Raw genomic sequence first — 27359 nt, 5'->3', positions numbered from 1 at the left:
CCCCGTGCTTGAATGCCCAAAATGGAATTTGAAACACGTTTGGATTTTACTCTACCAGTCAAAAGTTTGAAATTATTACAATTTTGTTATGTTTTTGAAAGAAACTTCAAAGTTATCTGGTCTTTAATAATGTTAACATAAAAACATTATTTATACATGGTTCATGGAACGTTTTTTTTTTTCTGAAATGTTTTGGACGTTTGTCTAACAATTTTTAAATGTTACTACTTGTTTCGGAACGTTCAGAGAACATTTAAAAGTAACGTTCCAATAACGTTTGTGGAACGATAAAATGGAATGTTTCCTTGACGTTCGCAAAACCAAGAACATTTTTAAAAAATCATTCAGAGAACATTCATAAATAAGGTTCATATTTTTGTTAGCTTGGATTCTGGTAGTATCATTCAGTTTTGGTTGTTTTGGTTTGGTTTCTGAAGGATCATGTGATCATGCAGCCTTGATGAGCATAAGAGACTACTTTCAAAAACAGTAAAACATGGTAATTATTCCAAACCTTTGAATGGTAATAATACTGTTTTTATGTTGTCTTGAAACTCCCGGCAGCCCAACAGGTGCACGAGGTGCTGACACCCACTAATACGCATTTGTGAGAGTGTACACCACTGAATCCACACGTGCATTTACATATTTAAAAAAAAAAAAAGAGCCCACATGCACCCGGTGTCACAGTGAGATGTGTGCGGAGACAATAGGCCCAGCAGGTCACCGTGGAAACAAGCTTGAGAGGGTGGGGGGGGGGCAGCAGCTGTTGCATCAGTTAAGATTCGGAGACCCTCCCCCTTTACCAACAGCACCCTCACACCCTCGCCCCATTCTCCCGTTCCTACCTTCACACCATTTACTACAGTAAGTGTCACTTTATATAAGTGTGATTCTGTAGCGAGGGACTACTTGAAATGTCTTCAGAGTATGTTTCATATAAACATTACCACACGTCATGATCGAATTATGGTCTTGGTAAACATGAGTGGATTTTGGTATTTTTTTTACAAGTCAAAATGATCATTACAACATGAAGAAAATATTTTTTCTTAAAGGTGAAATCATAAAATTGACCCTATTTATATAAACACAACATATAAAAGTTATTGGCCTTCCCTTCCAATCACATGACACCTGGTGTGTTTCACAAGTTCAATCAGTTCTTAAAGCATACAATTAAGTCCTGCCTCGCCGAATATCCTGTTTTACTCATAAATACACTCTTGAGCATCAAATTAGCATAGAATAAGAGTTGCACGTTAAAGACCCCCTGTAGTCGATAATTTTATCCCTTAAAACTCAACTTTGATCACCAAAATTACATATTTCAAAGTTTTTTCCTTCAAAAGAAATTTCTTCATGCCTTAAAATAGCTTGAATGTACACCCTTAGTATATGTGGTTTTATGAATATGCAAATGGGCCCCGCCTCCACTCACTCACACCAGCTCAGAGATCCACTGGTTGATGATCACACGTTGATCTGATTGGCTACAAGGTAGTTTGTGACGTCAGAAACACCAGCATTTTTGAGACTGTCTTTGGTTCACTGCAGTTTTAAGGAGAAAATACTGAGCAATGGTGTCGACTTATGAATTTGTGGTTTGTCTTAAAGCATATTAAAAACACCACAGACATATAAACAACATTAAAAGCTTGATTTTCACCACAGGTGGACTTCAAATCATTGAATCATTTCACCTCTGTCTGTTAAAGGGAGTTAAAAAATTATGTCATCATTTACTCGTTTCAAATAACGATTGTATCAATTACATCATTTACACCAGTAGGTGGCGACAAGTGACTGTTAAAAAAAATGTTTGTCATTGAATCATTCATTCGAGAGATTCGTTCAAACACGCTGATTCATCCAATAATGAAACAAGTCTTTAAGAGCGAGTCATTGAATCATTCACTCAAACTGATTTTTAGTTTCAAATAATTCATTCAAATTTATTCAAAACATTTTTGAATAGACTGCAGCAATTAACATTTTGTCAGAACCTCTTTACATGTTATTTTGTTAAGTTGTCTGTTCAGAATCGTGGGAGAATCGTGATCTCTGTTTGAAACAAAAACAAAGAAATCGTGATTCTCAATTTATCCAGAATCGTGCAGCTCTAATTAGAAAGATTTCTGAAGGATCATGTGACATTGAAGACTGGAGTAATGATGCTGAAAATTCAGCTTTGGTCACTGGAACAAATTACACTTACATATATATTCACATAGAAAACCATTATTTTAAATTGTAATAATATTTCACAGTTTTTACTGCATTTTTGCTCAAATAAATGCAGCCTTGTTGAGCAGAAGAGACTTCTGACAAAAACATTAAACTTTTGAAGGGTATTTGAAGGTCAGAAGGTTTTCCCTATTAAAGAATCACCCATAAATATGATCATGACCAGTTGTTTTGTGTCCCTTTTACTCTAATAGTTCTGGCTAGATTAGGACAATTTTATAGGACACCCACTTTTAAAGCTTCCCTTTGTAGTGCGTGTCTTACTCTTTCTCCTCCTCTCGCTCTCTTCTCTTGCCCTCGACCCACAGGAGGCGACGCCGCCTCCCTCACTCGTCTCCTGCCTCTACTCATATGCTTTTCCCTTTCTTTAGACCCTGTTGTCCACTATTCAACTCAGCGGGCCGCTCTCACACCAAAGAAAAAGCAGCAACACAAGGACTCCAACTGGGACACCAATTCTTTACCACTGACATCGAATATGACAGTAACAAATGGAACAAGTGGAGACAGATGGAGCATAAAAGAGATATCATGTGTTCTGTGGGCATCAAAACAGAGACAGATATACGTGACCTTTTTGTTATTGGAAATGTCAAAGAAAGCACCAATAACACATTATTGGGTGATATTACAGGCATATCACAGAAAACTGTTTTTCTGGTTCTTTTAAAACTGGTTTTGGTTTGTGTGTGTGTGTGTGTGTGTACCTACTTAACTATATTTTGGGGACAAATTTGTACTCAGAAGTGACCAAAACCTGACAAAATCTCCAAAAACCTCCCTTTAGGGACCTCCTCATTTGTAAATCTGGTATAAAAATAAACTAAGTAATTCAAGTTTTTTTTAAAATGTAAAAATCCAGAAAGTTTTGTATGATGGGTAGGTTTAGTGTAAGGGGAGAGAATATACAGTTTGTACAGTATAAAAACCATTACATCTATGAAACGTGCCCATTTAGATAGCTAAGTAAACACACATGTGCATGCGTGTCTATATACATAAGTTCAACTATGTAGACATAATCTAATATATTTACAACCATTTATAGAAACTAAGATGCAAATCATCATGTGACATCATGACATCACAACCACAAGTTCATTAACATATAACCGCCTACATTTACTTAAATGGTATTAAGCAGCTTGACCTGCCCTGATGAACAAAAGTATGATTGTCATACAGAAGTCTTAAATTGCAGTACTAAATACAGCCGGTTTATTAATGATCAGAGAGAGAGGGGGGTTGGAAAATGCATGAGAAGCTAAACTAAATGACAGAAATAATAAAAGTAGAAAAGAGCCCTTGAACTCACCTTTCCGAACTGATCGAAATACTGTTTCACATCTTCGATGGTGGTGTTGACAGACAGCCCTCCAACAAAGATCTTCTTTGTTCTTGTTACCAGCTGAAAACACCAGAGAAAAGACAAATAATGAGACTACAGGACTTTCTACAAGAAAACTAAGGTGCCATTTTAATAAGTATTTGGTAAAACTTTACAATAAGGTTTTATTTGTAGTTAATAACTACATGAACTTCTACAGCATTGACATGCTAATTTTAGGGGTGTGACGGTTAGTATATAACCGTGAGACCGACGGTTATTGTTGAACACCGTCATTAGATCTGTATAACCGCCAAAACCGTGTTATTAAAATATTTTTTACAACCATTTTTTTATTATAGAGAATGTTTAAACACTAATTAAAAACAATTGTTAAGAGTCTGTGTCATTAATGGTCTACGTCGTTTCCAACTGTATTTGATTCTTTGCCAAGTACCAACGCAAATTTTGTTTTGTAAATCGTCAGACATGATTTTTACCACTTCAAAAAAAAAGCTAATAATAAAAGCTAATATAGTAGACAATATAATAACCGTGACATTGAGGCGCCAGCGCGCCGCGTTCACTTGCATTGCATTGTTAAAAGCCTTTCTTTAAAGCGAATTTCGTTTTGCACAAATTGTATCTTAATTTTAATAAATGTTTCATCAACCAATTGCATGTATTTAATAAATAAAAAGCAAATGACAATATAATAACCGTGACACGGAGGCGCCGGTGCGCTGCGTTCACTTGCATTGCATTGTGAACTAGAGCGCATCTCATCGTAAATTAATGAAACTCAGCGTAGGCCTATGCCTCATACATTAGCATTAAATATCTTTGCTGCATCCTTTCTAGAACAGACAAGGGCTTTCTTGCGGCTCGCATCAGCAGAGCATTGCATCGTCCATAGACCGCAGAACAATCAGCGGATGGCGGGCGGGTGCGGCTTTGAAATTTGGTCAAAAAACGTTGGTGCGGATGATGAGTTTTGTGATGCGGTTGCGGATGAAATAATACCCCATCCGCATATCTCTATCGATAACAACATTGAACACTACACAAATATTAATTGTATTTTTTTTTATTTAGGCGATCAAATAGCTAATCAGTGTCTGCTCGTTTATTCAGTTGTCCTATAACAGACGAACGTCGCAACACCCCCCCCCCTCCCGTCATAACCGTCATCACCAATTCTGAAACCGGCACACCCCTAGCTAATTTGAACATTTACTAATATTTTTTGTTAAAAAAAAGAATGTGTGTGTCTATTACACAAGTAGGAGTAATGTACGACTGTTCCAAAACCTAGTGAGCTACTTTAATTAATGTATGCGCACCTGCCTTCTAAGGGAACATCCTAACTAAAAATGGAACCTCCGAAATGGAATTTAATGAACTCGGATTTGGAACGTTTCACATAGGGAGAAACTCTGTCAGACAGATCCACAAGTAACACTTTTCATGACATGCAGGGGAGACTTGATTTCAAGCTAACAACGCAATACACTAATAAGCATAAAAATACACTGCACCAATATCTATTTTATTCTAGGAGGGGGTTTTTTCACGTTATTTTTATAGGACAGTCCAGTGTAGACAGGAATTTTATTTAATTTTTAAGTTAAATTAGACTTTTTATTTTTAATTTACGCCATCTTGGAAGAAATTTCACTGAGCACATCACAATGCATTCTGGGCTTACCTTATCTTTGAAGGATATATAGCTACTACAATTCAAAAGTTTGGATTTTTCCAAAAGAAATTAATACTTTTATTCAGCAAGGATGCATTAAATTGATCAAAAGTGACATGTATAATTTTACAAAAGTTGCTAAATGAATAAATGTAAATTTCTGAAGGATCATGTGACACTGAAGACTGGAGTAATGATGCTGAAAATTCAGCTTTGATCGCAAGAATAAATGACATTTTACAATATGTAAAGTTCTTTGATATTTTAATAATATTTCAAAATATTACAATATTTTTTTATCAAATAAATGCAGCCTTGGTGAGCAGAAGAGACTTCTTTCAAAAACATGAAAAAATCGTATCGACCTCAAACATTTGTACAGTAAAATATGTGCGATACGGTCAAAAAGAAAGTATCTTTAGAATTTTTATAAACATTTTAGAGGAGACCGTTGTTTAGTCTCTATTTACGGTCCTTTTACTTGTCGTTCTAAAGGTTTTGTTTGTTTATTGCCCATGCTTCAAGCCACTTCTATGCAATATGGTCAAAAAGAAGAGCTGTCACATGGAGAAAACACCTGTGACGCTTTGAAACACTCATAGGTTTTAGAACAGAGCCTACATGTCCTTAATGAGAAGTGACGTGTGACATCACAACACCTGTGATGTTAACCTGAACTGAGACTTCGCACTCACCTTCGGCTGAGCTCTACGTGGGAAGGCCACCTTAGGGTCAATCTGAGACAGAACGAGAAAGAGAGAGAGAGAGAGAGAGAGAGAGAGAGAGAGAGAGAGAGAGAGAGAGAGAGAGAGAGAGAGAGAGAGAGAGAGAGAGAGAGAGAGAGAGAGAGAGAGAGAGATTTGTTTAGCATGTGAATTAAGCTTCTTTGAATCTTGAGAGGGAATAAGAGGCATGAGTGAGAAGAAACGTCACGTACGGTCCGTTTAAAAGACAAAGATAGTAGTTCATTAATATTCTCAAAGTCCAATCACAGCTGTTCAACAAACAGACCAGTCAGTGTTTCCCAAAGATTTACTGATGTTAACATAATGTAATCATTATATGAAAAATAAACATTAAACAAATCAAACTGAACTGTGCATGTGAAGTCAACTAGATCACCAAATTAAGTATTTCTACATCTTACATCTCAGTCAGTGTTTTCTTTAAGCAATCTACACCATGAAAATGTAAGTTACTATATTTAGTATAGTTGATTTATTGATGAAAGCTTCAACACATACTTCAACACAATGTTTTACTTGAACAATATTCACAGTCTTGCGAGCAGAACCTGGCAGGAAATGAAAGCTTTCGTAACAGACAAATCCTCTGAAATATTTCAAAAGGAATTACATTAAATTCCCACCATGTTTCAGGCCAGTGTGGAATCATCTGACCACTGCAAGTCATGTGAGAAACACAAGAAAAACTGAAAGAAACTTCTGCTTAAAGCTTTTCATCTGCCCATGTTTTAAAATATCTATTGGGGCAAATAAATGTGTTTAAAAAAAGTTACTTATACCAAAAATGATATTTCCTTTTGCAAATATCCTGCAAAATTAAAGAAAAAAGTCTGAGGTCACCAAGTTTTTCACCAAGGCTGCATTTATTTGAAAAATATAAAACTATAAAAAAAGAATAAATAACATAATAATATATTTTTATTATTAATTATAATAAGAAAATAAAGCTTTTTTTTTTTCAAATCTGTATCTGTACAATTCGAAATTTGGGGTATTTAAATTTACATATCCTTTTTGTTATTGAAAATGTCAATATCAAGAGCATATTATTTGGTTATATTACAGACATATCACAAAAAAACTTTGTACTCTGTAGATATTTATCTAACATTTATAGAAACTAAGATGCAAATCATCATGCAATGGCATCACAACAACCAAAAGCTCATTAACATATGATCACCTATATTTACATAACTATTTACTTATACCAAAAATTCACTCTTTTGTAAACATCCTGCAAAATAAAAAAGCATTCAATACATTTTGAAAACAATGACATTCTAATTGTTTGTGAGCACTGATGCTTCCTATTTGTTGGGATATATTGGGATACAATAGTAATATGAAATAGTTGGATAAATATCTGTATAATATCTATATCAATAAGCAACCCTGACAGCGGGAAAAAAGGAAGCTCGCAATCTATTTGCAAAAAATTGCAAACTGGAACAAGTTAAATTAAAGTTACTAATAGTTTTAGGATCATAATGTATTCCGAAAGATATAACTTAAAATAAATATTTGATAAGTAAATCATACTTGACCAGATGCCTACAGCAGACTGTATGAGAATAGAGCCTGTAAAGTAAAATATAGATCAGTATCCTGTCAATCTAGAAGGTATAGATTTGTTGATCAACAAAAATCAGCACTAATCCCACTAGACAAGGCTATCTCCATCCTAATTCTAGAAACCATCTCTAGCCACCCATGCCATGCACTGCCATTGATCTAAGTGACCTTCTACACCAACTAGATTCATATAGGTGTAGCACACAGTAGCAATCTATTGGTGCGCTCCAGCAAGACTCTACCATGTTGATCTTGCTAGTGTCTACAGTTTTAGTACTATGATTTCAGCTCAGAATCTCTAGACTACACTCATAGTCACCTTCTGATCCCAAACCTCGTCCCAACCTGTGCACGAGAAATACAAAACATCATGTGAAGTCATGTTGGATACATGAGTGTGAATCAGTTCAACCGGATAAAAACCACCATCACCATAATTTTAAACTAATTTCACAGGATTCTGTAAAGCATTGATTATCCTTAAGTGATTTTTGATGTGCGCATCTACTAGTTAATTTAGTTTCTAATAGTTATACATTATACAAATTATACAAACATTATACAAATATCTTTGCAAGCCCTTTTGATCGATTCTGAGCCCCTTCAATTTTGAGTCACACTTGGTACCTTCACGGTGAAATAGTTTTTTAGGCAAATCAATTTAATATATTTTTGTTCAATATTACTTTATGATTGTTATTTTATGATACTATGCGATGTAAAAATTTTAAGAGCTATTTTTTCCTTTTAAATTTCTATAATTTTTGTCAAATAATAATTTGCAATATTTCAGATTAAAATAGAGTGAAGGCCTTTAAAATCTATTTTTTTAATTGAGAATAGTGCCATCTGGAGACATTAAAAATAAAAACCTGTGCAATGTCATGGTGTGACCAGCTGTATAGCTCCCTATATAAATATATAGAGAGGCTTTTGGATTCCCTAGTTGTTTTTTTAGACATAATTTCTTTCTTTTATTAGGTTTTGCATTTAGATATATATTTAGACATTCTAAAAGACAAGGTTTAGATATTTTGGCATTATGATTACAATCAAACATTAAAATTGTTTTAGAAAGGGAGCACATGGACAGCATTTTTGTTACTCAGTATTTGATTAATAATTAAAAATTCTAGCAAAATAATGAATGGATACTGATCATTTAAAACACTTAATACAAACATTTTGCAATTAAAATGTAATTTTTGTCTGTGCATTGGGGTTGAATTGTTGATTTTTTTCACACATTTGCAAGATCTTGCTTTATTACAATTATACTAATTCAAATGTGTGTTTTGAAAATTAACCCCTTCATTGCTGTGTGGTTTGTTTTTGTTGTTTTGCGTCATGGCTGATTTGTACTTTGTACCACCAAAAGATTCTCTGAGTTTTCGTATTTTTTCGTATTTCCCATTAATTTCCTATATCGGTCATTATTGACCGTGAAGGTACCAAGTGTTACTTTTTATTTATTTACACCATCTATGAATTTTTATGTGTGTGTTCACATAGCTAATGCGACAAAGTGTCACCCCATTACAATGAAGATAAAATTTAAAAACGTTAAAAATATATATATTGCGTAACCCAGAGGGTTAAAGTATTAATTTCTTTTTTAAAAAAAACCCTAATCTTACTGACCCCAAACATTTGAACAGCATAGTGTATGTTAGCACATTATATTTGAGCGTGCCAGATTACAATACTATTTTTTTAATTGTATCTTTTAATTTTTATTAATATTTTAACATTTTCTGAAGAAACAAGTGACGTTTGGCCCGGGGAAAATTCACTGTGATTTGTGGATGCTTATGTGGTGTTTTTAGTGCAATGTCTGTGTGTTTCCAAAAGTGTGTATTCGCAACGAAGCAATGGAAGAACCATTTTTGGTTCCCCAAAGAACCAGTCAACGGTTCTTAAAATAACTCTTAGTTGAAGAATCTGAAGAATCTTTTTCCACTATAATGAATCTTTAGTGCACTGGAAAGGTTCCGTGGATGTTAAAGTTTCTTCATGGAACCATAAATGCCAATAAAGAAACTTTATTTTTAAGATTGTAGGGTTAGGGGTTTGTAAAAATGTGTAGCCCTAACTCATGAAAATCATATAGTTCCGTCTTTAAAAATATCTGAACACACTGAGCATATTCCTTCAAATATGTTGTAACATCTATGGATAACCAAAGCTTTACGGAATCCAAAATGAGGTCAGAAATGACACTGCTACAGTTTTAAGTATCAGACAGAAAGAACAAACTGATAGAAACACAAGTGTGTGTGTGTGTGTTGACGAAGGCTACTCCTTTTACAGGTTACTGGAACAGATCTGTTTCCAAACAATCCTCTTTTCAGGCCTGAGGGCAGGCAAAGCCTATCCCACCATCCAATCTCTGCTCGGAGCTGAGAGGGAGGAGATACGGAGAAAACAGAGAGAGAGAGAGAGCGAGAGAGAGAGGCAGGAAGGGGGTGAGGGCAAATTAATCAGCACGAAACGGCAAAAACAAAAAAAAAGTAAATGAAAACAACAAAAGAGAAGGAAGAGAGAGAAGGCGCAATTCAGCTAAAACAAAACCTGCTAGTGAAAAGCTCAGGGTGTTGATTGTGTGTGTGTGTGTGTGTGTGTGTGTGTGTGTGTGTGTGTGTGTGTGTGTGTGTGTGTGTGTGTGTGTGTGTGTGTGTGTGTGTCATGAAGCCCCCTCTGCTTTCATTAATTATAAGGACAAAGATGAACCCCAAACAGATGGGACGGAGAGAGGTCCACCCCCTCATGAGCGAGCACACACACACACACACACACACACACACACACACACACACACAGCTTGCCTTTCACTCCACACAACCATCAACAAATCAAACCAAACTACACAAGTATATTTCCTATTCACTCTTTTATCAGCTTCTACCTGATTTTAAACACAGGAGCTCATATACACTCTTTAAAGTTCCTTCAAGCCAAGTTAAGCATCACTATTACCACTCATATAGTTAGTGTAAATAAACTGTAGTTAGTGATTTTGAACAAACCTATAACAAGTAGTAAACTTCAGTGCGTATACCTCATCCACCAGCATTTGTGCTAGAGACATGAATGATTTCCCAAGGTGTTCTGTTACTTTGCTAAACCCTTTATTGACTTAAAAAATAATAATTAATAATTATGAGGGAAACTGTTAGATTTCTAATGTTACACTCTTAGAAAAAAGGTTCTATATAGAATCTTAAAGGGTTCTGTCAGTCGTTTCATATGCAGAACCTTTTAAGGGTTCCCATCATGGAATCAGTTTTAATTAATTTTTCTTTCATTAATTTTTCATTTTCATTAAATTTGTATGAATTTAACAGCTTGTAAACATACTTTATCAGTAGGGGAAAAAAATTATTTAATGAACACATTAATGACAGTATTAATATGCAATCATTTAAGACATTTCTCCTTAGACATATGAATACTTTTGGCATAAAGGGATCTTTAAAACGGAGTCAAGAACCCTAGATTTCTATATTGAAGCCCACTAAACTAAACTTTATTAGCAAAGAGTGTATAACATGTAGAGATGCTATATGTGAAATATAAAAATTATATATATAGTGCTGGGCAATTTGTATTATAAATTATGTATAAATATATAATATATATAAATATATAAATATATATATATATATATATATATATATATATATATATATACAGGCAAATATTTCTTAAATACATAAGCATATGTGTGTATTTATATATACAAAATAATTATACACAGTACACACACATATATTATGTAAACACAAACTTTTATTTTGGATGCGATTAATCATTGCCCAGCACTAATATAAATAAATATATATACAGTATATATATATATATATATATATATATATATATATATATACACAGTATACATAAATATATATATATATATATATATATATATATATATATATATATATATATATATATAAAATTAATTTTAAATAATTGTATATCATTTTTTTATTTCACATATAGCATCCTTATATGGTATACATTCTTTTCAAATACAGTTCATTATATATATATATATATATATATATATATATATATATATATATTTATATATATATTTATATTATAATATATTACATAAATGATAGACAGACAGACAGACAGACAGACAGATAGTTGTATGGCAACATTCACAATGCCTATTTTCCTAAGTTGCTTTACGAAGAATATTGGTAGTGAACACACTATAAATGTGAATTGTGAAAGAAAGCTAAATCAAGACTCAACTGGGGAAGCCCTCTTGCTCAAGCTCGCCGCATATTTAAAACCATTTTAAACAAAGCTTACATAAATACGGTCATTATCAGTTTAGGCCAATATTTCTCTATATACACAGACTGCATTAAAACTGTCAGTGTTTGAAAGTGTGTTACTGGAGGAGGAAGATCTGCTGTTGTATATGGGACTGGGCCATCAAGGTCACTGTGCATGAGTGAACAATGGCAAAGCAATTAGCTAACGATGCTCGTTAATGAGGCTCAACAACCCCACACCGTGACCAAGACGGAACAAAGGTGAGAGTGTGTGTGCTGACACAATGCAAAATCTCAGGAGAGGCTTTGGCTTCAGCCACGTAGCTACCTCGGAAATGCAATCCAGTTTGTTTCCCTCAATCCGATTACTTGCTTTTGCGATCCATACTAATTACGGACAGGGAATTCTCTCTCTCTCTCTCTCTCTCTCTCTCTCTCTCTCTCTCCCTCTGTCCCGCGGCCCGAACCTCCTCATGCCGTCAGCATTTCAGATCTAATCTTCAGAATCTACCGCTAAACCATCACACACACTCTTGCACGTCAATGACACACTCAAGGCCTCCAACGGGACTCTCATCCAAATCATTTCAAGTGTCCTTGTACCAGTTCTGCGCAACACACAACACAGGAATGTCTCTGGTCTTGAAATCCGAACTTAAATGTTTTTTTTTTTCAAAGCTGAAATTATCCAGAAAAAAAAGGTTTAGATTTAAGGCTGTATTAAGCACAAACATTGCATGATAAAGTAAAAGCATAAACGCATCAAGCCACAAGCTATCAGAGACACATTTTTTCATGTGTGTGTCAACTGCTAGAATAATAGCAGTTCATTTCCACCAAACGCCACTGAGTCTAGAAGATTTGATCACTATATTATCAATACAGCTTGTAGTACATGGCTAAACAAGCATGTCTGAGCTGAATGTGCAATAAAATTGAAAAAGCAATTTCAGGAATGAATGAACAGACACATTTCTTATGTGTTTATTGCAAAACTGGATGTTTATTCAGCAGGATTTTTAACTCTTTCCTCACCAGCGTTTTTTTTTTTTTTTTTTAGTTGCCAGTCAGCGCCCGCATTTTGGATTATTTTCGCAAAGCATTCATATATCTGAACAATCAATATGTATTTATAAATAAAATAACAGAGACTGCCTTTAAACTAACTTGAAAGTGGGTGTTTCATTAAAAAAGCAACATTTTCGAACAAATAGCTGAGAAAATCTCAAAGACCAGGGGCCTCATTTATAAAGCTTGCGTACGCACAAAACGGGGCTGAAAACATGCGTACACCAGTTCCTGCGCAAAAGGTGGGATTTATAAAGAAAAACTTGACGGGAAAATTTGCGCACCTGCACGCAAACTCTGACCCATGCGTACGAACGTTTTGGAGATGGAGCACTTTGGCGACACCGATGGTGAGCTGGAGTTAAATGTATTTTTGGTCACTTTTATACAGAAAATCTAAAGAAAATTAAACATATACAGAAAGATTATACAAATACAATTTCAATCACCAAGCCTGTCACTTGAAGCAAATATCCATTCCTTCTTAAATGTCCGCGGCAGCGAGTGTGTTGAGCCGTTTAGTGAAACTGACGCAAATAACAGTTTAAATAAATAAAATACTTCTGATATAAACATTTATATTAAATATGCCATTCAAATTAATGGAGTTAAACACTTAAACATGAAATCATTACTGAAGTTACAACATTTTTTTAAATTCAATCATTAGAAATATTTGTTGTGGATGTGATTGTTTTTGAACACTTCTTTTGTGGCGTGCTTTAATGTTTTAACCACAGAGATATTTGCTTATCATGATAATACCAGATTGTCTGAGAAAATAGTTTTGTGCAAATAATGCCCAAGGCCTATCTGTTTCCATTAAAAATATAAATCAATTAAAAATACAATTCGGCAAGTGGAAAAGATTGAGAAAAACTTTCTCTGAAATGTATTTTACACTATTTGATTTTCAGGCTATTCAAAAACAAGGCAAGGATAGACAACTACTTGATTTGTATTAATGTAATGTTTCTTGTACCGTTTATATCATTTGCATATGATTATTCATCCACGTGATAACGTTTAAGTTATCACGTGGATGAATAATCATATGCAAATGATATGTAGATGAGGATCTGCATAGTAAAACTAGGCGTTGTAAGCTCCATATATGGTTATTTCGGGTGGAGACGCATGTATGCACAATCTTCCGCTGACTGGGATTTATAAAGTGAATTCTGCGCAGGTTCTGGCGTACGCACGGTTTTATAAGTCTGAATATTTTTTTGCGTACGCCATTTTTGGCTTTCGGGCGCACGTACACTTTTAGTAAGGTTCCTACACACAGTTTTATAAATGAGGCCCCTGATCAGATTCAGAACGATGTTCAAAACATAGATCAACATCCCCCAAAACTTCACAGTCCTCGTCCTGGGTCGGTACCATTAGCCAGTTTTGATTGATATGCTGTACACAGATCTTCATTGCATTGTTTTGGGATCTGGCGATCCTGTGCTAGTTCAGAAGATGTGTAAGATGCGTAATAGCGCCGCCTACCTTATAAAAATGATTGGCGGGAAAACTTGTCAATGGCGGGGAAGCGTTGTGTCATAAATGACGGAAAATCAAGTCAATGGCAGGGAAAGAGTTAATCTCTTTTGCTACACGAATAAGTTTAATTGAAGTTCGTATTCAAATATTGAGCCTAACTAATCTCATTTGACAAATGCAGATCCACATTGTTCCCATTTGCACTTGTTCAGGTTTGATATTTGCAGTTTGTCTTTTTACACAGCATTGAAACGATCTTGTTTAATCATTTAAATCTGAACAAACTCCTAACACTAAATATTAAAATTAGCTGTGTATCTCATTCTGCACCATTTGTGCTACAGACGTGAATGATTGTGCAGACCATTGAAAACAGCTGGAATCTTTTGACTTCGGCTGGTAAGCAACCAACTAACAACTAGGGATGCGTGATTCAGGGGAAAGCCGAAATGTGAGTTTTCTGATAAAAATTGCGACTTTTATTTAAAATGTGATCCAGGTTTTCTGTGCTTATTTGGCCAAAATATAGTGACCACATTTCAATATGACATAATATATAATAATATTTTTATATAAGGTGCATCCCAATTCGAATACTAATGCACTATTCTATGCTGTTTTAGTGTTCACACAGAAAAAAATGTAAAAAGAAAAGTTGTACTTTAAATATCTGGATATAATTCTTAATAAATATGGAATGTTGTACACTGTCACAGCTTTAATTACATAACATTTAGGATGGGGCTGTCAGGCTCTGAGGCTGAATGACAAAAATAACCTTATTACATTTATACATTAAACGGTTGAGTACATTGAGCACAAGTATAGTGTGTCATTAGGAACACAGCTTTAGAAAGCCTTAGCATACCATGTAACAACACTTTGACAACCACCTCTTATTTTATAAGGCAATACCTTAGCATAATGGTGGTAAGAAATAAAAAAAAATATATAAATATTATAAATTTCAAGACAATGTACAACATTGACGTCCAATAGTTTTTTAAGATACGGCCCTGAATTTTTTTTGGACTACGTACACAAACACACAAATCAGACACCTACATATTTTTCACATGGTTGTTGTCTCTTATCTAACTCGGGAGAAGTGCACATTCTGTCATGTCTGTTTTAATTTTAATTTTTTACGAGATTTGACCAAATGACCTCTCGTTTCCAGAACTCAACCAACCTATCCTCTTTCATTCTTTCTTCTGAGGCCCGACAGCACGCAAAAACACTCTCAGCATGGCACATTCTTTCTGTTTTCAACACAGACTCTCACAATATCTTCGTTTCATTTCCTCGCGTGGACGGCAAAAGCAAGAAACAGGAAAACACTCAACAGAAGGATGGAAAATGTTGAATAATGAAGGACAGCATGGAAACGCTTTACTGTTACATGCACAACTTTACAGTTCTCTACACAAGCACCACATCAAATATCAAATTAAAAAGAAAAGCACATACTGCCATCTGTGTTACAGACTGTTGCCGATTCTTCGGCAGTTCCTCTGGAATCTCAAAACACAGCTGAAAGTGGACGAGGAGCTGTTTTCACAATAGTCTTATCTATCAAAATTGCTTCCTGTTATTGTGGATCCCTCCCCACACAGCCTTTCAGACCCCACTGGAGTGACCTAATAACCCCCACCACAACATTACCACAACAGAGGCTCAAATACCACGCCAAAGGCTCATTCAAACCCGTCAATACACAATCAACACACTGATTAGCCTTTGCATCACAGCACACAGAAATCATGCTTCACTTAATAGGCTACCTGTGATGGAGATTTACATCACAGCTACCAGAATCATCCGGGTCGCTTCTAAAGTCGTCTCTTATGCTCATCACCAAAGCCTGCATTTATTTTGATCGAAAATACAGTAAAAGCATGTGAATTATAATTACGATTTAAAATAACTCATTTCATTTTTGCAAAGCTGAGTTTCCAGCATCATTACTCCGGTCTTCAGTGTCACATGATCCTTCAGAAATCATTCTTATATGTTGATTTGCTGCTTGATATTTGTGTGAAATCTGTAATACTGTTTATTTTTCAGGGGCCGTATTCACAAAGAATTTTAAGGCTAAAAGTAGCTCCTAACTGGTGAATTTAGGAGCAACTCCTAAAAATAATGGGCGTGTCACTCGTAACGTTAGGACTCCTAATTTTTTGACTAAGAGTAATTCACGAAGCATTTTAGCCCTAAAAGTAGCACCTAAGCCTGGGACAGCTTAAAAGAAGTCGAGAGGACTCCTAACTCACTAAGACCTTCACAAACCGCTTTTTGTGGCATTTCACGTTGCGATGTTTTGAAATGCGTATGCGGCGGCTACAGGAGCTTCCAATCACGAGGGAACTATTTTGCATTGTAGGCATAACTAGGGATGCAATAACGCCACCAACAACAACCAAAACTAGGCTACTCATTGCATGTAAACTAATTGTAACGTTTCATTGTGAATCAAATTAAAATGTTCTTCTCTTTGCAAACGTAGGCAGAGGCATATAGTGACAGATTAATTCAATAATGTTGCAAAGATATTGCATCAATCCATATGTTTCATTAGGCTACTAGGCTATTTGCCTTACTCTTTATTCATTTAGGCTATTTATTCAGTTATTCATCATCTTCCGTCCTTCGCACTACTTGTGTAGCGCACGCATTCTCAGACCTGTCACCTGTCACTCATCATCGTAGGGGAGGGGTTTGGAATCATTCCCGCGTTACAATCATCAGCCAATCAAGGTGGTCACTTCAGTCAAGCTCGTGCATGAGTAATGACGTCATCCATAGCAACGAAGACTCACTCTTAGTTTAGGAGTTGTCATTTTTCTTTACTAAGAGTAGGTCTGAAAGGCGTTGTGAATAACTTTTAAGAGAAAACTCCTAGCTAAAATCTTTTAGTGTGATTTAGGAGTACTCCTAGTGGTAAGATAAAATGCTTTGTGAATACGGCCCCAGGATTCTTTGATTAATAAAGTTCAAAAGAACAGCCTTTATTTGAAATAGAAATAATTTGTAATGTTATTTTACTGTCACTTTTGATCAGTTGAATTCATCATTGCTAAATAAAAGCAACAATTTCTTTAAAAAAAAAAAAAGATAGACTTTCACTTATATAAATGATATGTGATTAACATTAATGTTATACCACAGGGGAAAAAAAATGTCTTCATAAAAATGAATCACCCTAAAATTATTTTGAATCACTCTCTTTTAGATACTTTTTTTTCTAGTTGTAAGTACTCTCAATTTCCTGAAGGATAAGTCCTAGCCTACATTTTCTCCCACTGAATATTCTGTTTCACTTATCAGTACATCACATTCCGAAAAGAACATCGCTTCATGTCCACTTTAAGAAGCCACAAAGTATTATATTCTAGAACAGAATTGCTTTCGAGCATTAAAAATAAAACAGTGTCTCTATGTGTGTCAATCTGTCCTAATTCCTTACTGAATTTATGCAAAAATGTACTTGACCTCACAACATACATTTGCTTGATATGATGCAACCAGGGCTTGACATGAACTTTTTTGCTCAGTCAGTCACTGTGGCTAGTGATTTTCCAAAGTTACTAGCCACTCAGCATTTTCATTGGCCACAATTTTGACATCAATACTGGGGAAATATCGATATGACACCATGGGGAAAATTGCCATATAGATATTTTTTATATTATCTCATAATTTGGCAGCAGGTTTATTAGGCTGCTGTCACTTTAAGACATGACGCACAGATCTATTATACTGTTACACATGCGTTTTCTTTCTCAACTGTTTACATTCACTTAAAACATGACTGTTTACATGAATATCACCAAGACTGGCATTTAGACATTATTTTGTGTGTATTTGACTGTTTAAGCACAATAAGCAGAGAAAAAGAACTTAATTTAGTACTGAGATGCGGCTTTATGTTTATTCCCTGCACAAAATCTGCGGGAATAAGTAAAATTATGCACAATACGCACAATCCCATGCCGAAATTCAAGCCCTGTAACAGCAACAATATTCATCCGGAGCAAATTAATCGAGCGAGTGAGGAGAGGCGGGTTTGTGTGCCAAGCCCTGGATGCAACTATGATGCCATCCATTTTTCAAAACAGAAAATAAAGAGATTTATATACATAATTCTACACCATCAAGTGTTACTCAAACTACCATTGGTCCGTGGCGATTATGTAATAGGTGGGTGTGGCTCAAAGGCTCCGCCTTCTTTGGCGTGGAAATTGATTCATTTCTTCAGTTTAGTCCGTCAAGGTCAGATGTGAAACATGAACACTAGAGAGCTGATTTATAGACACTAAAGTTGTAATTCCAATTGAAAGTGACACTAACACGTCAATGGCGTATTTTTTCATGTTTAATACTGTAAAGCTGCTTTGCTAAAGCAATCTATTGTAGAAAGCGCTTTATAAATAAACGTGACGAGATTTGACTGGAGTGCTGAATTGCAGAACTCGTGCAAACATCCACATCGCTGTGATCAGATGCTTTTTATGAACTGCTGTTTTCTTACCACTGTCATTTTAGTGGTGTGTTTATTTTGTTATCGAGAGGAACGAGCGCAGCGCATATTTACATATTCATTAAACAACGCCAGTATTTCAACCTGTTTACCCCTAAGCAAAGAGCGAAAAGAACTTCTCTGTGAGTATACAGGGCCTTTATGCAGGGGCACAGTGGTTAATAGCCGTGGTTAAGTGTGCGACACTCTCGGATATAACCAACAAAGTTGTTATGGTGATGATAGTCCCACATGGCGACCAAACCCAAGAGACTGAAGTGTTGCCAGGCTGAGTCTCTCTGCGCAGTGGTGTTTAAGTCACCATTAATAGTTGTAAATACTCTTGCTGCAAATAAATGCGTTGAAACATGATTCGGCTAGCCTCGTTCTTTAATGTGAAAAGACTAGGAACAGGCCACAACACAGCCCAAATTTTACAACAAACAAATACAACCCCATATACACATGGTCTGTGCCATCTCTGTTGTAAAGCTCTGGCTGGTTTTCTCTGCTGACACACCCACACAGTTCTGACAAAGGACCATCAATGACGTCCCAGGACTCACATATTCAAACACGACCTGGGAGCTTATTCAAATAGAGCTACTAGCTAGCACCATAATGTGGTCAAAAGTGGACAAAAAGCCCTGGAGCGAATTCAAAATGGATTAAGTTTCATAGTTTCATGTCATTTAAAACCATCACGGCAAATACATATCAAACATCACCAAATACATATTATGACAACTGTAAAGGCCTTCAAAGAATACTATGCCATTACCATAGTAGTCATGGATCTCAACACCCCTGGTGGGTTGCATCCCAAAAAACTGTTCTGATCGGGTCACAGACATCAGGGATAAAACAATAAATGAATCTAATAAAATGCAAACATGCATATTCATCATAATTGTGAAATGTACAAGCTAAACTGTTAAAATGGAGGAGAAAAAGCTCTACATTTGACATCAAAGGCTGTTCGACTAATCAAACTTTACTATAAATTCACCTGTCACTATATGGCTAATACTAATATATAACTTTTAGCAATATGTTTGGCTGGCAAATCACTTCCGTTGTTTATGCATCTGCAAAATTGTCAGTTTTCCTATTCAGCCCATGTCATGTTAATCATTTTTGCATAGTGTTTAACCTATCCAGTTCATTTAATATATTTCAACACGGTAAAAAATGTCCACCTAGTTCAACTTAAAAGGGTCAATTGATGTCTTCAATTTTTAAGTATAATCAAATTAGCTGTACCACCAGTCTTAGTGAAAGTGGATGGTTTATTTTAATAAAATTTTTAAACAATTTGGATACAGTGATGTCTGATGTAAAGTCTGGGCCCTGACGCAAAACCAGCTGAGAAACACTGATGCAAATTAAATTCACAATTTTTCTAGATTGTGGCTAGTATCTAAACCTTCTTAATGTATAATGATAACATTAATGATTAAAAAAAATACACATATGAACAATACAGCTGTCAAATGTGACTATAGGCTACATCACGACTACAAACGTTTTATTAAAAAAGTATAAAAAAGTTTTATTTTGATAGATACCATAATGAAATAGTACTTCAAATAATAACATATTATTACCATAGGCATGGCATAGTTTTAGTAATAATAAAACTAAATCCTCGACGATTTACAGCGGTTCTTAAAGTACATGCAAGCGCCTACACAACACTTTTGGAATGTTGATCGAATCCTAGAAGTTTTTGAAAAGTTTGATTCTGCCCCGTTTCGCTCCCCTGGTTGCCATGGCGATGAAAAGCGAGAAAGAACGCTTTCATGTGGCGCGCTCTGCGTCAGTCAGACCTGCTGGAACGGACCTCGTGCATGTGGACTTAAAGTGATCAAAAGAGAAAACCACCGCAAAGCATTCAAACCATTGAAGTGCTTAAATCTTGCGAGGGAATGAACGAACGAACGAATATAAGGCGAACTGCTTCAAAAACAAACGAATAAGCCAGTAAAACCACAGGTTACACTGCTGGATTATTATTATTTTCATGCAATGTGCACGCATTTAAGCTATATTAAGTAAGCAAATGATTGATATGCAGCATAATAAGAATGATATAAAAAAAAAAAATTTTAAACTCACTGTTTTTGAATCCAACTCGTGTCTGTTTTGGGCCAAAACTTTATCCACACCGGTCTGGTCTACATAGGTGACAAATCCAAAGCCCCTGCGCAAAAGCAGTGCATGCACACACATTACGCATAAGAGTTGAGTTACAAACACACAAACAACAAGTCAGCAGTGGATGTGCGCGCGCCTCCCCCTCACCTCGACCGCTTCGTAACCGGATCCCGCATCACCATACACTCCTTCACCTCGCCGAATTTACAAAAGTATTCCTTCAGTCCCTCTGGAGAAAGAAAAAACACAATGCGTTTATTTCACAGCACCGGTTTAGTGACACAAATCGTGCTTGATGTACCTTAAACAAAAAGCTCGCTGCTAGTTCAGCATTGGGACTGCTCATCTGTGACCACTTTGCATCTCAACAAAGCGCTCGTTATAAAGCTCTGGAAAGCATTCTTATTATAATCTTCTAAGTTAAGCTGTGTATTTGAATAACAACGCAGGTATACACAGTGCGCTTGCTCTCTGAGAGATTTTCCACTCTGCATGTTGCATGTATTCAGGCACATCAGTGCTTCCTCGCTAGCGCCCTTGCTTTCACCTCAAATCTCCACGAGCTCATTATATAGATCATCCGTAGCTTTCGAGGAAGTTTTCTGACAAAACCTGTCACGTATTGATCTATACATCATCTTCTACGTAAAGTATATCTAGGCTCGTGCGTTGAATGCATGCTTTGATTTCACGGTGTATGAACTATTCGCTTTCTGTTTCTAGCCAAACAAACATTATGAAAGAAAACATGCTCCTGTAAGCTCACAGCAACCCATGCACGAGTTTTTAGTGGAAGTCTCAGGCAGGACAGAAGATCACGCGTGTCTCACCTTGTGTCGTCTGCCAGCTCAGCCCGCCGATGAACATTTTGCTGAAAGGTGAAAAAGAGAGCCAGATCAGACATCTGAAAGTCTTCTGAAACGCGATTGATTGCTGATGCATGTGCACATACAGCAATCAACCCGCCAGAATAACAATCAAGTGGAAAAGTGAAATTCGGCCATGATGGATGTGTGCCGTTATTTCCAATGAAAACGCAGAATTAATTATTTCCTCTCCTCTAAAAAGTAACAAGTTCGATCATCCCCTTTTGAACGGGCGAAATGGAATGTAAAAATATTAACAGGCTGGAAACAATGTAACAGTTCCAAATGTAACAGATGGAAACAATGTAACAGCGCGCGTCCTGGAAAGAGGGAACATGGGAACAATGTAACAGTGAGGCTCCTGGCTGTTACATTGTTTCCATTTTCGCTCTTTCGTAAAGGGACCCGCGCTTCTGTCTTTTGTCTCCGGTGGTCTCTTCCCTCCTGGTCCCAAAACTCTCAGCTTTATATATAGTATATAGATCTCCCGTTCGCAAGGAAAAGTCAAACGGAGCGCGCGGAAAGGAGCTTTACCAGGGGTCGTGCGGGGAGTCCTGCGTGGAGGACGACAGGCTGCTCTGACTCCCTTCTGTGTCCATTCCCGTGTCCCTCTGTTGCCCGGACTGAGCCGAACGGGAGCCAGGAGTCTCCAACTCAAGAGCGGGTGGCCCGAGGGGGTGGGGGAGGGAGGGGCCCGTCTGGAGGAGGACGGGCCAAGCGGGGTTTGCGCAGACACTGAGGCCCCGCCTCCCGTTTGACTTTTCCCGGACTCTGGTTGTCGGCTCCGCCCTCTCGCTCTCCCTGGCCCCGCCCCCTCCTGCTTTCATCTGCTGTTTTACAGTAGCAGAAGCAGAGTCGAAACGTGGTCAGTCTGAAGAAAGAGACAGAAAGACAGACAGATAGATGGATAGCATTAATTATAGACAGGAAGAAAAGCAGTCAAACAGACTGAATAAAAAGAAAAAGTATAGATTTATAAACAGACAGATAGATATATAGACAGATATAGATGTAGACAGACAGACAGACAGACAGACAGACAGACAGACAGACAGACAGACAGATAGATAGATAGATAGATAGATAGATAGATAGATAGATAGATAGATAGATAGATAGATAGATAGCAAATAAAAATAAAAATTATACATTTATAAACAGACAGATGGATGGATGGATGGATGGATAAAAATGATACATTCATAAACATAGATAGATAGATAGATAGATAGATAGATAGATAGATAGATAGATAGATAGATAGATAGATAGATAGATAGATAGATAGATAGATAGATAGATAGATAGATAGATAGATAGATAGATAGATGACAGCATTGATTATAGACAGGGATAGAAAGAAAATCGGTCAAACAGACTGAATAAAAATAAAAAGTATACATTTATAAACACAGACAGATAGAAAGATAGATAGAACGACAGAATGATAGATAGATGTGTGTCTGTCTAGCATATTCATGACTTCTGAGTGACTGGACTTGATCTATTGTGTGTACCATCAACCAAACCAAGCCAGCGCATTAGCCAGTATCATTCAGCATCAGGGTGAGTTTGGTGATTGGTAGTCTGGATTCCAGTCGGCCTGAACTGGCAGAAGTCAAGAGCAGGTGATTGGTGGTTTGCATGAGTGGGTGGGACTGACAGACTGACCACAACCATCCGTGGTCTTCAGAGGGGTGTGCATTGTTCCTTGTAAACAACAGCATCTCACGTGGTATTGTTGTCGTTTTTATGTTTTGTTATTTGTTGAATGAGTTTAAACTGACATTCGAGTCTGTTTCAAAAGATGAGCATCTTCCTCTGGACTTGAAATAGAATTTAAAAGATGATCCCATAAACAACTATTTGTTTTATAAAGCATCTAAAATGTGGAAAATAAAATGTTGATTTTATGTTTCCCAGTTTGTTTATTTGAGTGACGCACAAGACAACCGAATGCAAAAAAACACGCATCTGTACTAGATTTATATTAAATAATAGAAAAACGCAAACTTTTATCCAAAGAAACTTGTAAGAAGCAATGTTTCATACAGAAGCCAACAATATTAGCAGTTATTTTAAGAAAATAAAAAAGAGCAGAAGTGCACCTCCTAAAGGAAACTAAAGGGAACAACGAAAGATATATAACGGGTAAAAAATTTTGTTAAAAAAAATAATAATTAAATAATGCAACGTGAAGCGAACCAAAACTGAAGGATCAGATCTAAAATAAAACTTTTGCACCGAAAGTTTTGAGAGCAGTTCATATGCCGATCTGGTAGGAATACATGCCACAATTTGTAAAAAATTTGCGTGCTTATGTATCACGGCTCCAGGGTTTGTCAGCGTGGTTGCCCTGTGTGTGTGTGTGTGTATTTGATTGTGGTCTCAGGATGAGTGTGTGTAGAAAGCAGTATGTAGGACAGCGCCCCAGCGCTCCCGACTGGAGCTATGGGCGTGCTAAATTTCTGCATGCATGATCAATGGCTTTGAATAAAGAGAACGAGAGAGAGGGGGAGGGGAAGGAATTAGTTTGAAAAGGGGGTTGAGAAGAGGTTGAAAGAAAAGATGAGAACGAGAGAAAAGATGAGACAAGATGCATTTATGACAAATCTGGACTAGCTTCGCACAGGCCTCATTATGTACCTGAATGGCAGAACAGAGGGAGAAAACGACTGATGTGCATTTGTTCTCATAATATGCAACTTTTATTCTGTTGCACTTGGCTGGCGTCTCAAACACTGAAGTTGGTTAATGAAGCAGGCACTGGAACGGTACAAAAGAGAGGAAAAAGCAAAATAAGAAGTTATGCACAGAAAAGATAAACAGAGCCATTTTTAATAGGGGGAATGTGGCTTGTTGTCAGAGGGACAGTAACTGTATGATTTTGAGTCAGAAGTTTAAACACACAAATGCTTGTTTTCTCTAGCGGTGCTTTTGTGTGTCGGTTTCAAACATCTACTTCAAAACTGTCAGAAGGACAGGATTGGATTTTGTGAATTTTATATTGCTGTAGCTTCAACAACAAGTAAACATTATAAAGCCACCCTGACATTCAGACCAGAGTCAACTATATAATGAAGCCTGAAATGTGTTTCACAAATGTTGCCAATTTATTAATTATATTTTCTGTTACCTTTTATATTAGTAGGTATTTGCCAACCCAATGTGACAACTTACCCCATATATTGCGACAACATGCAATGCCTGTTAAATGAAAAGAAACTTTCAGAGCCACAACTAGCCTATGCTTTTTTCCACAATAAATGTTGATTGATTTAGCTTTGCGTTATAAAAGTTTACTATATCAATAAAAAGTCCTATGAAACATGATGACGAAATGTTTTGCTCTATTTCTTCCCCTAGTGTGATTTTCTTGGTCATTCATCACTCCTGTGGCTCTTTTGACTGAGGTTCTCACATGCTATTGTTGCTCTGTAACCTCGCTCAACCCTGAGATCTCCTCCCTCATTTTGTTAAGTGGGAAAGGAGGCCTAACTTTTGACCTCTGTGTCTTTTCCTCCCTTGTATACTTTGACAAACTGCAAAACCAAAAGAGAGTAAAGTCACTATTATGGCTATAGATACTGTTCATGAGTTTACAATAAGTATGATTTTTTAAAATGTTTTTAAAAGAAGTCTCTTATGCTCACCGAGGCTGCATTAAAAAATAAAAAATACAGAAAAAAACGTAAAATTGTGAAGTATTATAATTTACCATAACCGTTTTTTATTGTAATATATTGTAAAAAGTAATTTATTCCTGTGATCAAAACTGAATTGTCAGTGTTATTACTCCAGTCTTTAGTGTCACATGATCACATGATCAAAAATCATTCTAATATGCTGATTTTCTTATCAAACTTTTAAACTAATATATATATATATATATATATATATATATATATATATATATATATACACATATTATTAAAGAAAGAAACAGTCAGTAATAAAATATGAACAAATATTCAAATTACAAGCAACAGCACAATTAAATATAATAGAGCAAAGACTAATGAAATTAGCAGTGATTTTCAGGTTTTTCAGGTAGGACTAACAGTAGTTTCCAAGGTACAGAAATTTAATAAAGTAGCCTAAGTAAATGTAAAATAACACTGCATAGTCATCTATAAATTAAACATCCTTATTAAAGTTGCAAAAGTTGTGTGAGTGATGTTTTCTTTGTCGTTTGTTGTTTGATTAACATTAAAAACACAGCAGGAATATTAGGCTGCTGTCACTTTAAGAGCGAATGCACAGATCCAATATGATACTGTAACATGCGTTTACTTTCTCAAATGTTTACATACACTTTATAGACATAAGACATAACCGACTATGTTTTCTAGGATACTCTGTATTTTTGACACCATTTTATGTGAATTTGTCCGCTCAAGTGCAAGAAGACGTGAAAGAAAACTTAGTTTAGTATTCGCGCACTGTCTGAGAAGCGGCTTTCTGGGCGTGCGCTTCAGATGTGCGAGTAACAGAATAAGCTCCCTTTCGTGTCTTCTTGCACCTGAATAAATTGTCAAGCAAAGTTTCAAACTTCCGTGATGATGCAGCGTTGGCCCGGCGTCAACTGTCCCGAGCGTCGTTCACGTTTATTCACGTTCATGCATTGTTAGGATTCAGAAAAATGTTACCGGCCAACTGGCGAGTGACACTGTTTCATATACTCGCCAACTCCGCTTTTTACTCGCATTTGGAGCTTGGCGAGTGTTCATTTTAGGCCCTTAATGTAAATGTTCACAGTTATGCCAGTAAACCTTAGCTGACTCAGACAGTTGAACATGTATCTGTTTGTTTAGTGATAGTTATATAGCTCAAAAGGTTCAGTTTAGATCTAGGCTACCTGTACATTTTTTGTCAAACTCAATTATGTTACCTAGGAGTGAACTTCAACAATATTCTGATTGGATAAGAGCATCCAATGAGCCAGTCAGAAAGTAAGGGTCCTTCCAATCAACACATAGATCACCTGAACACTATGCTCAGTCTCTCCTCCGTCATCACACCTTTACCTCCAATAATGAAAACACTTCCCATCCTCAGGGGAAGGCGCAGCACCACTGTCAAAAGGAAGAGAGGTAAACAGAACGAGTGCATCAACGCCCATTTCACAGTCATCAAGATCGCACGAAACTCCCATGTGATATCTCTCCTATCCGGATTACCTGAGTCAGAGATCCGCGGGCTGCAAGAACAGCCCGACCACCAGCCGAATATCTCTCTTAATCCTTTTTCCATGCCCCCCTCCTTCCTTCAACATATCACCACCATTCCTCTTCTCTATTTATAGGGTCACAGCGTTCCCTCTCTCTGTGGGATGAAGGGGGGTTTCATTCGAGCGTCACCCTGCCTGG

General features: G+C 36.4%; 1 protein-coding gene across 4 annotated transcripts in view; it reads right to left on the bottom strand.

Annotated features, from left to right (window-relative positions):
• The window catches only part of msi1a (musashi RNA binding protein 1a), a 53650-nt gene extending 26387 nt beyond the window's left edge, over positions 1–27263 (bottom strand). For 2 of the 4 annotated variants that reach the window (XM_079871373.1, XM_079871375.1), the window contains exons 1-8: positions 27171–27260; positions 27018–27065; positions 22525–22861; positions 21955–21995; positions 21272–21353; positions 21086–21170; positions 5969–6010; positions 3563–3655 (exon numbers count right to left, since the gene is read on the bottom strand). In XM_079871373.1, the coding sequence (XP_079727499.1) occupies positions 3563–3655; positions 5969–6010; positions 21086–21170; positions 21272–21353; positions 21955–21995; positions 22525–22817 (636 nt within the window). In that variant the 5' untranslated portion in view covers positions 22818–22861; positions 27018–27065; positions 27171–27260. Of the gene's footprint in view, positions 1–3562; positions 3656–5968; positions 6011–21085; positions 21171–21271; positions 21354–21954; positions 21996–22524; positions 22862–24636; positions 24757–26974; positions 27149–27170 lie in introns of those variants that run through there. The other 2 variants (XM_079871374.1, XM_079871372.1) reach the window with 2 other exon arrangements.
• Between the last annotated feature and the right edge of the window lie 96 nt (positions 27264–27359).

The sequence above is a fragment of the Squalius cephalus genome (assembly GCF_949319135.1).
Source record: "Squalius cephalus genome assembly, chromosome: 5".
NCBI classification, from domain to species: Eukaryota; Metazoa; Chordata; class Actinopteri; order Cypriniformes; family Leuciscidae; genus Squalius; species Squalius cephalus.
Note: the sequence above shows the minus strand (reverse complement) of the source record. Positions and strands in the feature narration are given on the sequence as shown.